Here is a 15,977-nt window from a genome sequence, read left to right on the forward strand (position 1 = left end):
ATATATATATATATGAGTGTTTGCCTGCATGTATGTACGTGACCACATCTGTGCAAAGCTCACAGAGGCCAGAAAAAGTGTGGCTCAGTGGTAGAGCCTACCTAGAACCTCCCTTTCCCCCCCCCAACACCAGTGAGGGGCTGCGGACATGGCTCAGTGGTAGAGCATCTGCCTAGACTCCCCCAGTGAGGGGCTCAGACATGGCTCAGTGGTAGAGCACCTGTCTAGCCTCCCCCAGTGAGGGGCTCAGACGTGGCTCAATAGTAAAATCTAATAGGCACAAGGCTCTGGGTTCCATTCCCAGAACTGCAAAATCTGCTAGCTGAGTTTAGTGGCACATACCTTTAATCTCAGCACTCAAGAGGCAGAGGTAAGCAGATATCCATGAATTTAAAGCCAGTTTAATCTATATAACATGTTTCAGGCCACCCTGGCATACATAGTAAGACCTGTCTCAAAAAAAAAGTATGTGTTGGTAGAACTGCTTGGCACTATCAACAGGTGAAAGCTAACAAGGGCAGCGTCAGCCTGGCTTGGCTCTGAGATTCCATGTCCATATAACTAGTGCCTGCCTGTCATTTGTCTCTAAACTTGAACCACTGCCCTATTTTAATCCTCATCCAAAGCTTGTGACCAGGGTCTCCTCCCCAGTGAGCCAGGGCCTTACCCAGTGAGAGCCCTTTATTCTTCCTTAGTTCTTAAGGTCCCAAGTTGTTTCCCACAACTGGAAGAGTTTACCCAGATAACTGTAAAAGCAGAGTCTGGGTTCACCAAGCCCATAGGCCAGGGGTCAGTCCTTCCATTCTAATCACATCAAGAGCCAGCCCCATAGGCAGCAGTAGCCCGGAGATGCACTGGGGATGACTGGGTGTCACATGTATGCCAAGAACCCTCAGACCAGCTCTTTGGTCCCATCCTTGTTGCTCCAGGTATGATACAAACATGACTGCTTTATCCTGGCAGGTGAAAGCGAACAAGGGCAGCGCCAACCTGAGCCAGCTGCAGCAGGCTTCCCGGGGAGTGAGCCAAGCCACTGCTGCTGTGGTGGCCTCAACCATTTCCGGCAAATCTCAGATTGAGGAGACAGGTAGCCTTTCAGCTACTCTTTTTTGCACATAATCTCAGTTTAGTTCTGAATTGTTTTTTCTTTCTCTCTGTGTGTGTGTGTGTGTGTGTGTGTGTGTGCGTGCGTGTGCAGGCATGTGGAGGCCAGATGTTAGGTGTCTTCCTCTCTCGCTTCTCCACCTTATCTTTTGAAACAGGGTCTCTTACTGAACCTGGAACTCACTTATTATTTAGACTGGGCTAGCTGGCGAGCTCCAGGGACATACCTAGGGACCTACCTCTGCCAGTCAGGTGTTACCTTCTAAACATTCCAGAGTCCCCAAAATAGCATCCCAGCCAGAGAACAAGTGCTCCAAACATAATCCTGCGGGGACATTGATGATTCCAACCATAACAGCGGGCAGAGGGCAGGTCAAGCATTTCAGCAGGGAACTAACCTTGTCCTCACAGCTGAGCATCAAAGGAAGACACTGACTGGCTCTTCCTGTTTCCGTCTTCCAGACAGTATGGACTTCTCAAGCATGACGCTGACCCAGATCAAGCGCCAAGAGATGGATTCCCAGGTGAGAGCACCATGGCCCTTCCAAGGCCAGGCTTCCTCTGCTTACACATCAACCCCCAGTATCATGTGTATCAAAAAAACCCAGAGTGAGAATGAGAAACCTAAGGACAAGTGAAGCCAGGAATGGGGCACACATACAGAATCCCAGCACTTGGGAAGCTAGCCTGGGCTACATAGTGAGACTGTCAAAAAAAAAAAATGATGGGGCTGGAGTGATGACTCAGTGGTTAAGAACACTTGCTGCTCCTGCAAAAGACCCAAGTTCATTTTTTGGCACTCATATCTGGAGGCTCACAACCATCTGTAACTCAGCTCCAGGGTATCTCGTGCCCTCTTCTGGCCTCCATGTACACATATACTCCTGTGCACATAAACCACTCCCTGTATTAGTTTTCTGTTGCTATAATTAAACTCCATGGTCAAGGCAACTTAGAGAAGGAAGACTTTATTTGGCTTACAGTTCCACAGGGATAAGAAGCCATCATGGCAGGACGCAGCTGGAGCTGAGAGCTCACATCTTCAAGCAGGCACAGGAAGCAGAGAGACAAACTGGAAATAGGAGGTGGCTATGAACTTGCAAAGTCTACCCCCACTGATGAGCTTCCTCCAGTTGGGCTGTACCCTAGGGATTCTAGGACCTTCCCACAACAGCACCAACTGACCAAGTGTTTAAATACTTGAGCCTGTGGAGGACACTTATTGAAACCAACACACACACACACACACACACACACACACACACGCAATTTTTTTTAATTAAAAAAAACAAGAGAGATGGCTGAGTGTGGTGGTACACCTCTAATCCTGGCACTGAGGAGGTGGAGGGAAGAGAAACAAGTGTTCAAGGCTAGCTTCAGCTATATAGCAAGATCCAGGCCAGCCTGGGCTACATGTGATTTTGTCTCAAAATTGGGTTGAACTTGAGAATTCAGGTATAGAAATAGGATGGATAGGACATGGACTCAATGAACACACCTCCTCTTCAGTTACGAGAATATCCTGAAGAATCCGCCAGTGAGGGGATGGGGGCATGGCTCAGTGGTAGAAAACCTGCCTAGAATCCCCTAGTGAGGGGCTGAGGGCATGGCTCAGTATAGAGCACCTGCTTAGACTCCCCCAGTGAGGGGATGGGGGCATGACTCAGTGGTAGAACACCAGCCTAGAATCCCCCAATAAGGACTGGGGATGTGGTTCAGCAGTAGGGCACCTGTCTATCATGTATGAGGCCCTGGGTCCGATTTCCACTGCTTCAAAGAGAGAGAAAGAGAGACCAAGAGATACAGAGGAGGGTAGGGTCATAGCTCACTAGTAGAACAGACACCCACTCAGCATGTGTTTGACACTGGATTCGATCCCCAGGACCAAAAAGAAATAAGACAATTTCCCTAACTTTTCCAACAGGTTAGGGTGCTGGAGCTGGAAAACGACCTGCAGAAGGAGCGGCTGAAATTAGGAGAACTTCGGAAAAAGCACTACGAGCTGGCTGGTGTTGCTGAGGGCTGGGAAGAGGGTAAGCTGGCCATGGGGACCCAGCATGCCACAGCAGGGATGGGCTTCCCTGCTCACACAACAGTGAACCCTCTGGCCCGCCGTTTCCTCCTCCTCTCCTCTCCTTTTTTCATTTCTTTAAACCTAAAGCTGGAGTACAGCACAGTGAACAAAAAGCTTGTGTTGTCACCATTCAGCTTTATGCTAGGTGGTCTGTACCTGTAATCCCACACTCTGGGGACAGAGGCAAGAAGGTCACAAGTTTGAGGTCACCCTGAGTAATGTTGAAAAAAAAATGAAAATTATAAAAAAACAAAACAAAACAACAACACACCTCTGCATTGACTAATGAACTTGTGATTCAGTTACTACAATGTCCTCCCAGGTCACTAGTGTGTACTGGCCACATAGTGGTCAGTGGAGCACTAGAAGACAGGGCATGGGAATTATAAGGTACTGACTGTAAAACCAGCAAAAGGCCACAGTGGAGAGCCTGGGTGAGTTGATAGTCAGTAAAATGCTTCCAACACCAAGCCTGACAACCTGAGTTCAATCCCTGGAACCCATAGTTGGAGGAAAGAACTGACCCCCACCCCCCAGATTGTCCATGGTACATATACACCTGCACACACACATATCATACACACACACACTAAGAATAATAAATAAAATTATTTTAATATTTTGTTATTTTTATTTTATGTGTGTGAGTGTATTGCCTGCGTATATGTGAGTGCACTCATGTCGTGCAATGCCATGGAGGTCAGAAGAGGGCTTCAGATTCCCATGAAACTGGAGTTAAGGACATGGCTTACCAGCACCCACATGCAGTTTTTAGCTGCATTGTGGGTGCTGGTAAGCAAACCCCAGTCCTCTGCAAGGGCAGTCAGTGCTCTTAATCACTGAGCCATCTCTCCAGCCCCATAAATAATAAGTTTAAGGCCACAGTGATCAAAAGATAGAAAAAGTTAAGATGAAAAGTTAGGTAGGAGAATATTCAGACCCCCAAAACTGAGCCTGGTGTCACATAACCTACCTATAATTCCAGCTATTTTGGAGTCCAAGGCAGAAGGATTGAAAATTGGGGGCCAGCTTGGTCTACAAAGTGAACTCCCAGTGAGGGAGTAGAGGTGTAGTTCAGTAGTAGAGCACATGCCTAAAATCTGCCAGTGTGGGGCTGAGGTTGCAGCTCAATGGTGCATGACTTTCCAGTAGAGTGCTTGCCTAACATGCATGAGGGCCTGGGTTCAATTCATAATAGCACTAGAATAAAAACAAAATATAAGGCTAGTGAGATGGCTCAGTGGATTAAAGTGCAACCCTGACAACTTGAGTTCAATCTGCAAACCCACAATGGAAAGAACTCTTAACTCCCAAAAGTTTCCTCTGACCTCCACATGTGTGCTGTGGCCCCATGTGTGCACATGCACAAACAAAGTAATAATGACTGTGTTTGGTTTTTGACACAGGGTCTCCCTGCAGCCCCACCTGGCCTGGAACTCACTATGTAGACCAGGCTAGCCTCAAACTCACAGAGATATGCCTGCCTCTCTCTCCCGAGTGCTGAGATTAAAGGTGTGTGCCACCACACCCAGCCTACATTCACCACCTTATTCCCTTGGGAAGGGTCTCCCACAAAATCTGGGACAAGGCCGAGAGGCAGCAAACCCCAGTGCACAAACAAAATAATAATGAATTTTTTTGTTTGGTTGGTTTTTGATACAGGGTCACCACACCTGGCCCATAAATCTTTTAATATATATTTTTTAAATTATTACCAGGTGTGGTGGCGCACACCTTCAGTCCCAGCACTTATGAGGCAGAGGCAGATGGATCTTTGTGAGTTTGAGGCCACACTGGTCTACACAGAGAGTTCCAGGCCAGCTGGGGCTACAGGGAATCCCTGTCTCAAAAAGACATAATCTGAAAAGACATGTCTCCAGGCCCCAGCCCAGAGACCCACCATCATGTGTGCTCTGTGTGCTGCTTCTCCACATGTCCAAGGTCAAGTGGGTTACTGTTGATGCTTATGACCACCCCTAACCATAGATCTGCCATTGTGATATCACTCTGGCCCCTCACTGGACGATTCTAGGCAAGTGCTCCACTAATGATCCATACCACTGGCCCCTTGTTGACCTTAGGGGCATAGTTGATAATATCAGATGATATTATCTCTTTGTTGGCATGATGAACTTGTACATGCATGAAGTTCCATGTGACATAAAATACTTTTCTTTTAGGCACCGAAGCATCAGCATCTTCCCTGCAAGAAGCAGCATCCGAGAAAGAATAGAGCCAAGCCAACGCCCACATACCAGAATGTAAATTCCTCTTTGTGACATGCCCCCTCCACCACCATGGCAGACCAGATCCTTGCAGCCCACTCTTTTGACCGAAGCCAAGGCCCAGCATGATCTGAATTCTTCTCCCGTGTCCCTAACATCCAGACAGGCTTGTGTTGGCCATAAGCAGTCTCGGGTCAACAGAGAATAGGGATATGGCGAACCTGCCTTGCCGTTCCTCAGTAGTCCTGTCCTTTTGCTTTGTTTTTACATTTTTATGTGTATGAGTGTTTTGCCTGCCTGTATGTAAGTGCATCATGTGCATGCAATGCCCACAGGAGGCAGAAGAGAGTTTTGGATCCCCTGGAACTGGAATTATGGATGACTGTTAGGCAACATGTGGTGCCGGGAACCAAACTCGTCCTCCATAAGAGCAGCCAGTGCTCTTAACCTATGAGGCACTGCTCCAGCCCCTGATTTTTTTTTTCTAAATTTTATGAGTGTTTTTCCTGCATGTAAGTAAGTGTACTCCATGTATCCAATGCCCACGGAGGCCAGAAGAAGAGGGCATTGGATCCCCTGGTACTCGAGTTAAGGACAGTTGTTAGCTGCTATGTGGGTGCTGGGAACTGAACCCTGGTCCTCTGCAAGAGTAGCCAGTGCCATCTCTTGACCCCTATTCTTGCCCTTCCTAGAGAGGTTTCTTGTCACTGAGAGCTTTAAGGACATCTGACACCTGTTCTTTTTTTCCCCCTCCTCAGTCTTTTGCATTTTGTCATTTGCACAAACCTGTGAACATCGAGCGATGGATTCCCAACCAGGATGCTCTCTGAATCCCCAGTCGGAAGAACAGGGAGGAGTGGCCCGATGGACACCACCAAAGCAATGCCCCACATACCCTACTTGGCAGTTCCACTGATCCCCACTGCTTCTTATTAAGTAGTCGTTTGGGTTTTCTATTTTGCAAATTTCACTCACACAGCCAAATCTCTCAAAAAGGGTGCCACCCCTACTCCCTGGAGCTCAAAGCCTTCTGAGAGGAAGCCCCCCATACTATGGTGCCACCTGGTGCTCCATCCACCTCAGCCTCCTCCATCAACCGAGGCCACTCCCCCCCAGGGGGGGTGACAGCTCTCCTCAAAAATCAGAACCAGAGCTAGTGCCTTTTCTTCCTCTCCCTGGATGCTAGCTGAAGGCCTCTGTCCACCTTCACAAGCCAGGGGGTACCAGAGAGTAAAAAGTAAGGTGCCAGAGGCCCAGCTGTTCAGGAGACATTTTTCTTAGCAGCTCCTCTGACCAGGTTCACACTCTGCCCCTACCCTCAGACATGTTTGAATAGAACTGGTGTAAGCATCAACACTACATCCCTAGATGTCCCACGGGCTACCTCCCTTTAAACATAGGGCCCTAAGAGAGACATAGACAGAGGAATCAGTTCCTTGCTCCAGCTGCTTTACCTTTGCATCCTGTTGAACCGGAAGAAGATAATTCCATGTGCTACATATTCAACAGACCCTCAAGCTGAGACCCATTTGCTTCTGCCGGGGGGAAAAAAACACTGCTGGCTATAGGACTCTTCATATTTATTACTAACAATCTTCAAGCAACAGCCTCCCCCAGAGATGCCTGGAGGACATCAGGACCACACGTGACTGACCAGGCTTGCTCCTGCCACACCTTCTGTCTTCCATCTTCACAGATCACAGTCAAGGCTAAGGGGCCAAGCCTCATCAGTTCCAGGCTTGAGTTCCAATGCAGGCAAGTTCCTTGAAGTGTTGGGGAACAGGGAAAAACGGAAAGAGGGATCACTTGCTGTGACACATGCATACATGTGCACACAAACGCAGACACCCCACTATTGCTGCCCTGCAGACAGGATGGAGACAGAGGGCAGCCCACCTAGAAACAGGCAGCCTGACAACACTTTGCAGCTGAATGGACCCCTGAATTAAGTGACCTTCTGATTTTCAAGGAGAAAAAAAAATGGTGTCTTCCTTGTCTGTCTGTAGCACCTCATAGATGGGCGCCAGCAAGCACTTCCTTGAGCCTGTCCCCAACCCAACAGACTAAGTCTTGCTGAGTGACAGGTTGTGAGACTTCTGTTTGATCACTGTGAATTAACCCCCTGCTTCCTTCCTCACCCACCCCACCCTCCACTCTGTTTCCGTGCATTTTCTAAGTGGGCACTCCCAATACTGTCCCAGGAACCCACATGGCCTTTCCTAGACATGTGGCCCCCACACTGGGCTAAAGAATGGAGACAGCTGCAGTGGAAGCTGGATGGTCTTATGTCAGAAGAATGTGTCTCTGCTTTGAGTCTCTCACAAGTGACATCACTGGCCCATTTGAGCCTGTCAGCCAGTCTGTGTGGTTCATTGTAGGATGGCTTTTCCAAAGGTGACTATGCAGTCCTTGCTTCCAGGGTTAGAATGCTCATACTTGCATCCCAGCCAGATGAAAAAGCAAGCAGAAAGCAATAAATCAGGGTTCTCTGAATAGTGTCCCTGCTGAAAAGAAGCCACCCATATTTAAAAACCCTAATACATTCTGCATAACAAAACAGTCAAGAGCTCAAGCACAAGGCAACTCACAAAAATGTCCCTACCTGCCCAATGTATCAATGTATAATATTACTTTTTTAGCTTTGAGTGTCTCACTAAGATCAGGCTGCCTGGAACCTAAAGAGATCCACCTGCCTGTACCTCCAGCCTGGTCCCAGTGCTGGGATTAAAGGTCTGCCACCACGCCCAACCTAGAATTACTTTAATAGTAGTGCAAGTTAGAAACTGCCCCATTGTTGGGCCAGGTGTGGTGGTTCATACTTGTTCATGAGTTCAAGACTAGCCTGGGCTACATAGTGAGACCTTTTTTTTTTTTATTTTTTTTTGTGTCTTTTTTTTTTTTTTTTTTCCTTGAGACAGGGTCTCCTTGTAGCCCCAGCTGGCCTGGAACTCAATGTGTAGACCAGGCTGGCCTTGAATTTACAGAGATCTGCCTGCTGAGTGCTGGGATTAAAGGCCTGAGCTATCATGCCTGGCTCAAAAAAAATTTATTAATTAATGAAAAAAAATTTTTTTTGAGACAGGGTCTCATTATGTAGCCCTGGCTGGCCTGGAACTCACAGAGATCCTTCTGCCTCTGTTTTTGGGTTCTGGGATTAAAAGCATGTGTCACCATGCCTGGCCTGGACTATGATTTGTTTGTTGGCTCTGCTGCCTCTGGTTGTATTCCTAGAATCCTGTCTGAATGAGGTTTTGGGGTTTTTTGGTTTTTTTTTTGGTCTTTTTGAGGCAGGGTCTCCCTCTAGCCCCATCTGACCTGGAACTCATGATGTAGAACAGGCTGGCCTCAAACTCACAAGAGATCTTCCTGCCTCTGCCTCCCAAGTGCTGGGATTAAAGGCGTGCGCCACCACGCCCAGCTCTGAATGAGTTTTTAACCCAGTGACTGACAGAACCAAATACTGAACTATCTTACAGCCCAAAATGAACTTTACAGCCTTTTAAATAATTCCTGAGCCTCCTCAGACTAAAGTTGGCCGACTGAGCATGAACACATCCTCTTCAGCCAGAAAAGTGGGGACTGGAGAGGTGACTCAGCAGTTAAGAGCACTTGCTGCTTTTGCAGAGGACCTGAATTTGGTTTCCAGCATCCTGGTCAGGAAGCTCACAACCACCTGTAGCTCCAGCACTCCCTTGTGGCATTAGGCACCTGCCTGCAAATGGCATATACTCACACATACACATAAATAAAAATGAACCTTAAAAATAGTAAATTTGGGGCTGGAGAGATGGCTCAGCAGTTAAGAGCATTGGTTGCTTTTGCAGAAGACCCAAGTTCAATCCCCAGCATCCACATGGAGGTTTATCAACCATCTGTAACTCCAGTTCTGGGGGATCCAATGTCCTCTTCTGACCTACACAGGCATTGCACAACAAGGATGCACTTACATACATTCAGGCAATACACTCACACATAAAATAAAATAATGAATTTGTTTTAAAGACAGGAAATTGACAAAATATTGGCTTAGGGTTTAAAAGTCCAGTTGCATCTCATATATAATTTGGTAATATAGTTTTTTAGTGCCACAAGAGTAAGGATGGCTGGATGTGGTGGTACACATCTTTAATCCCAGCCAGCACTCAGGAAGGCAGAGGCAGGCAGATCTCTGTGAGTTTAAGACCAGCCTGGGCTACATAGGGAGACCTTATCTCAAAACAAGAGTAAGGATATTGCATGCATAGTAAGACAAGCATAGGTCTATTTTTGTAGAATTATTTCATATCTGAGCAAGGAGTTTACATGACTGTATAATATGCCAGTCTTGGTGGTGTATGCCTGTCATCCCAGCACTTAGGAGGCTGAGGCAGCTGGGTCATGAGTTCAAGTCTGGCCTGGTCCACACACTGAGACCTTGTCTCAGAAAAAAAAAAAAAAAAGTAGGCCAGGCATGATGACTCATACCTTTTATGCCTGCACTTGAGAGGCAGAAGCAGGTAAATCTCTGTGAGTTTAGGGCCAGGCTGGTCTAATTGAGTTCCAAGTCAAGCAGGGTTACATAGTGAGACCCTGTCTTTTTTAAAAATTTAAAAATTAATTAGACTATAAATTGCTTGTTGGCTGTATTGGTGCCTGAATATGAGTCCTTAACATAGTAGCTGGAACAAATCAAACTCCATCTAGAACATCCCGTCTTGGAATTGGTTTAGCTCCCAAGTCAGTTCTCAGGTTATACCAGGTAACCTGAGGTCACAAGTACATGTCATTCTGGTCACCTGTGTCTGCTTTGGCCTCTGGCCTCTTTGGAGAGGTTGGTTCTCAGCCAGTGCCTGGGAAAGCTTTCACTTCTTGGGCAGCTCCTTGGTGCAGAAGGGTCTTCTAGCACCATCTGACCCTAATTTTTAATAGCAGGCAAGTATCTTGCTGCCTTCTATCACCTTCTCCATATCTCTGGAAATCTTTCAAGGAAGGGCTTCAGGCCCAACACTGGCCTTCCAATCAGAGTGGCTTTGCTATCTCTCCACCATCTTGGATCCTCCATGTTGGCCTCCCAAACACTGCAGCTTTGATCTCTCTGCCATCTTGGATCCTCCATGTTTGCCTCCCAACCAGAGCAGCTTTGCCCTCTCTGCCATCCTGGATCCTCCATGTTGGCCTCTCAACCAGAATAGACCCTCTCTCCACCTCTTGGGTTCTCAGAGACTGCACTGCTCGTAGCATTGGAAGCCACCACCATAGCATTTGCCAGTCATCAACAGCAATCCAGGCCAGCTATTTGCCACCCTTGTCTCACAGGACCAGCAAACAGTGGTGGGATTGCCTTCCAGAGCCAGAGCCAGAAATGGTTAGATGCTATTGGATCCAGTTCTGAGCATAGACACTTCCAGACATGTTTTTCAGGTGACCCTCAACTACCTCAGGTTTGGAAACCCTAAATTAAGCTGATTACCACTCTAGCAACAAACCGAGGAGTCTGGTTAAGTCTTGGTGATAACCCAAATGTCTCAAACTTACAGAAAACTTGCAGGGATGGGCTTGGGTTTCTTGGGTTGTTTTGTTTTTTTCTGTTTTTAACCTGTTCCCTAGTCTTCCATTAGAATACTCCCTATAAAAAAGTTAACGTTTCACAGAGTGCCTACCTTCCCAGGGCAGGTGGCCACTGGTTCTTGTTTCTTTCCAATACTACTTTTATTATGGTATGAAGACCTTTCTTTGTAAAATGCATTGGATCTGTGTTTTCAATTTTTCAAATAAATATTTCAGCCTGGCCATGAAGAGTGGTGGTAACAATTAACCAGAGTGCCCTGAGCTTTGGGCTGGAGTGTCTTGCTTCTGTGTTATAGGATTCATGGAATTCATATAGCACAGCACTGGAAAGATGGCTCAGTGAGTAAGAGTGCTTTCTGCAGAAACATGAGGAACTGAGTTCAAATCCCCAGCACCCATGCACAGTGTTTGGACCTGTAATACCAGTGTTGAGGGGGGCGAGCAGAGACAGGGATCACTGGGGTTTGCTGCCTCTCAACCTTGTCCAAGATTTATTGGTGAATGTAGGCCAGGCATAGTGGCACATACCTTTAACCCCAGCACTCGAGAGACAGAGGCAGGCATATCTCTGTGAGTTTGAGGCTGGTCTGGTCTACATAGTTCCAGGCCAGCTGGGGCTACAGGGAGACCCTGTCTCAAAAAGACCAAAAAAAAAAGTGGAGCATGATAGAGCAGGATATTTAATATCCTCCTCTGGCCTCTGAAGGAATCAGCACATGTACCCAAATACACACATGCACATACAACAAAAAACAAACAAGACTGAAGAGATGACTCTGTGGTCAATAACACTTGCTGCTCTTCCAAAAGACCCAGGTTCAGTTCCCAGGACCCAAGTCAGATGGCTCACAACTGCTTGTAACTCTAGGTCCAGGCGATCTGATGCCCTCTTCTGGCTTCTAAGAGTACCAGCACTCACATGCACATACACACACATAAACACATTTTTTTTTAAGTTTTAAAGAAAATTAGCAGTATCGAAAAAAAGTGAAGGCTAGGGAGATGGCTCAGTGGATAAAAGTGCTTTACACAAGTGTGAGGACCTTGTTTCAATCCCCTGAATCCATGAAAAAGCCACACAGTGATACAAACATCTGTAATCCTAAACTAGAAAGCCATCTTAGCCTGGTGTATGCAGCAGAGAAACAACAAACCCTGCCTCAAAAGAAGCTGCAAGACAAGGACCGACACCCAGGTTGTCCTCTGACCTCCACACATTTACCATGACACACACTCACATGAATGCACCCCACACACAAAAATACATCTTACACCTTATATAAATATATACATGGGGTTGGAGAGATGGCTCAATGGTTAAGAGTACTGGCTGCTCTTCCAGACTCAAGTTCAATTCCCAGCACCCACATGGTGGTAGCTAACAACCATCTGGAGCTCCAGTTCCAGGGGATCTGACTCTTCTGGCCTCCATGGGCATTGCATGCACAGATACACTTACATAACTGCAGATAAAACACTCATACACATAAAAATAAAATACATGTGTATAAATGTATATGCAGAGAGGCGGGGAGGCAGTAGCTTTAGGATGTAATGAAAACATCAAGGGAAGTGTAAGGAGAAAGGAGACAAGCCCAAAAAAGGCAGAGATGAAATATAAAGAGAGAAAGAGTGCTAGAAATGAGGATTTCTTCACCAAATTCTTGTTTTAGAAATCATGTTTGAGGCACAAAGATATGCAGTTAGGGACATGCCCACTTCTCAGAGTTTGCAGTCTGGCTGTCAGCTGACCCAAAGGGTAAATGAAAAGTATGCTACAACAAGGGAACAAAGAACAGAAGGGACTGTGAGGTGGCTCAGCTGGTAAAGGTGCTTGCTACCAAGATGGAAGACCTGAGTTTGGTCCCCAGAACCCATGTGGTGAAAGGACAGAAATGACTCACAAATTGTCCCCTCACCTCCACACATGTGCCGTAGCATAATGTGCACATGAATATACATACACACAACTCAACAAATTAATAAAAATATAAAGGCCAGGTGTGACGTTGTACACCTTTAATCCCAGCACTTGGGAGGTAGAGACAGGTAGATCTCTGTGAGTTCAAGGCCAGCCTGGTCTACATAGTGAGTTCCAGGACAGCCAGAACTAAACAGTGAGACCCTATTTCTAAAACACCAAAAAAAAAAAAAAAAAAAAAAAAAGTGGGGCTGGACAGAGGCTCAGTAGTTAAGAGCAATAGCTGCTCTTGCAGAGGACCCAGATTCAGTTCCCAGCACCCACATGGCAGGTAACAGTTACTCCAATTCCAGGGGATCAGATGCCCTCTTCTGGCCTTCACATGCATTGCACACATGGGTGCACTTACATGCAGGCAAAAGCACTCATACACATAAAAATAATTTTTTTAAAACAAAAATAAAGAGAAGCCTCCCTGAAGAAATAACACTTAAGCTGAAACACGAGTAAGTAAAAATTAGCAGAGGGGAGAGAGGGAGACTATTTCAAGCAATGCCAACAGCAAGGGGAAAAAAGCTGGACATGGTGAAGAATGGGAAAAAATCCACGGTGGCTGAGAGGGGCCAAATTAAGTGTCAAATTACAGCAGGCATTTGAAGGGGACTGTTTGCATTGCCTTACAGAGGTTAGATAATCCCAAAATGGTTGGTTGTCTGCACACTGGAGAGCCAGTGCACCCATCAGAGGCTCTAATTCAAGAAGTTTTGGAATTGACAGCAACAGTCAGCCTGAAGGAGCTAGAGTCTGATGTCCACAGTTCGCCCAAAGCAAGGCATGCTCACAGAGGACGGAGCTGGCTGGCTTTCTGTCTTTTTATTATTATTATTATTATTATTTTATAATTTTGTTTATTTTATGTTTCTATTTATTTTACTTTCTGTGTTGGCGCGTTTTGCCTGCATGTACATAAGTGACCCTGTATAATGAAGAGCCCACAGAGGCCAGAAAAGGGTATCAGGTCCCCTGAAACTAGAGGTAAGGATGGTTGTAAGGTGTGCCATGTGGATTCTAGGAACCAAACCTGGGCTCTCCCAAAGAACAGCCAGTGAGCCCAGCTGCTGAGCCATCTCTCCAGCCCCTCATTTATTTATTTGGAGATAGGGTCTTCACTATCTACTCTTGGTTGAACTGAAACTATGTAGACCAGGTTGACCTCGAACTCACAGAGAGTCATTGCCTCTGGCCTCCCTAGTACTGGGATTAAAGATGCGTGCCACCATGGCTCAGCCTTCTTTCACTTTGTTCCATTGGTGAAGCAGAATAGAAGGCTAAGGGAAGGGAGGGGAAGGGGGGAGAAGGGAGAAGGGAAAAAAATAAAATGGAGGCAGAGGAGGGGAAGTGAAAGAAAAGAAAGGAAAGGGGGAAAAGGAAGAAAAAAAACACCAAAAAGTCATTAAACTGGGTTCCCCAGGTCTGAGGAGAAGGAGGAGGCAGGACACAAGATCCACGCGCATCTCTTCCCGCTCTCAGACAAAAGCTGGCAGCTGATTGGGAGCCATTTACCTTGTTGCTTGGCAACCGACAGCTTCTGGTCCTCCTCACAGGAGCCACCCCTGTAGTGATGTAAGAGACACGCGGTGCATACTGGGGCCATGAAGGCTCTGCCTTCCTGGGGCCCTCAAGCTGCTCTGAGCTGTGGCCTGTGCTGGTCAGGGCCTCCAGGGACACTGTCCTTGAGGACCTGCCTGGACGTGGCATGGTCTGGTAAGTCACTGCCACCGCCCTCGGGACATCTAAGCTTCCCTGTCCCCCAAGTTCCCCCACTCTGTGAGTGGGTCACCAGCCGCCCACAGAGATGCCTCATGGTACATGGTAAGCCTCATGTGATCGGGTTTTCTAAGGAGACACGTCATAATGCACAATCAGGGCCCAGGGTAGTGCAGCAGCCTGTAATCCCAGCACTTGGGAGGTGGAGGCAGGATCAGGAAAGAGTTCAAAGGCAGCTTTAGCTATATAGAGTTCCAAGCCAGTTTGGGATTGATGCAATCCTGTCTCAAGTAAAAAAGAAAAGGACTGGAAAGACGCCTCAGTGATAGGAGGAGTACTTGCTGTTCTTGCAGAAAACCTGTGTTCAGTTCCCAGAACCCAACAGCTGGCTCATAACCACCTGTAACTCCAGATCCAGGAGATCCTTTGCCCCCTCTGGGCCTCTGCAGGCACCTGCACTCACAGTGCACATACTCCCCACCACCACATGCATATAAGTACATATTTTTAAAAAGAAGAGAAATGTCGTGGTGGCACACGACATTAATCCCAGCCCTTGGGGGCTGAAGCAGATGGATCACTGAGTTCTAGGCCAGCCTGGTCTATATAGCAAGTTCCATAACACCTGGTGTCACAAGGAGACCCTATCTCAAAAAAAAAAAAATTTTTTTTTTTTAGCTGATCATGGTGACACATGCCTATAATCCCAAAAGTTGGGAGATGGAGGCAGAAAGATCAGGAATTCAAGGGCAGCCTCATACACACACACACACACACACACACACGCACGCACGCACGCACGCACAAAACTAATGAATCTTTTTTAAAAAAAAAAAACAGAAGGGGAGAGCAAGAAACAAAAATTAGAAACATAGCCAAGCGTGGTGACGCACGCCTTTAATCCCAGCACTTGGGAGGCAGAGGCAGGCGGATTTCTGTGAGTTCAAGGCCAGACTGGTCTACATAGTGAGTTCCAGGACAGCTGGGGCTACAGGGAGACCCTGTCTCAAAAAGATTAAAAAAAAAAATTAGAAACAAACATTTGAGCTAGGTTTGGGAATCCATTTGAGCACAGAACTTCCTGAGGCAGGAAGTTCTGAAATCTATCATTAAGACTGGTCTGAATAAAGAAGTTTGAGGACTGGAGAGAGAGGTGGCTCAGTGGTTAAGCGTGCTTGCTGCTTTTCCAAAAGACCTCAGTTTGGTTCCCAATGCCCATGTTTGACAGCTCACAACCGTCTGTAACTCCAGCTCCAGAGGACCATCTCCCTTTTTCTGGTCTCCATGGGCACTGTCTCTCTCTCTCTCTCTCTCTCTCTCTCTCTCTCTCTCTCTCTCT

The 15,977-nt window shown here is 46.9% G+C and overlaps 1 protein-coding gene across 5 annotated transcripts in view; it reads left to right on the forward strand.

Annotated features, from left to right (window-relative positions):
• The window catches only part of Hip1 (huntingtin interacting protein 1), a 132,974-nt gene extending 125,217 nt beyond the window's left edge, over positions 1-7,757 (forward strand). For all 5 annotated transcript variants that reach the window (XM_008848363.2, XM_008848365.2, XM_008848367.2 and 2 more), the window contains exons 28-32: positions 964-1,087; positions 1,567-1,628; positions 3,029-3,137; positions 5,359-5,439; positions 6,162-7,757. In XM_008848363.2, the coding sequence (XP_008846585.1) occupies positions 964-1,087; positions 1,567-1,628; positions 3,029-3,137; positions 5,359-5,411 (348 nt within the window). In that variant the 3' untranslated portion in view covers positions 5,412-5,439; positions 6,162-7,757. The remainder of the gene's footprint in view (positions 1-963; positions 1,088-1,566; positions 1,629-3,028; positions 3,138-5,358; positions 5,440-6,161) is intronic.
• The last annotated feature ends 8,220 nt before the right edge of the window (positions 7,758-15,977 follow it).

The sequence above is a fragment of the Nannospalax galili genome, unplaced genomic scaffold (assembly GCF_000622305.1).
Source record: "Nannospalax galili isolate Female #2095 unplaced genomic scaffold, S.galili_v1.0 scaffold644, whole genome shotgun sequence".
NCBI classification, from domain to species: domain Eukaryota; kingdom Metazoa; phylum Chordata; class Mammalia; order Rodentia; family Spalacidae; genus Nannospalax; species Nannospalax galili.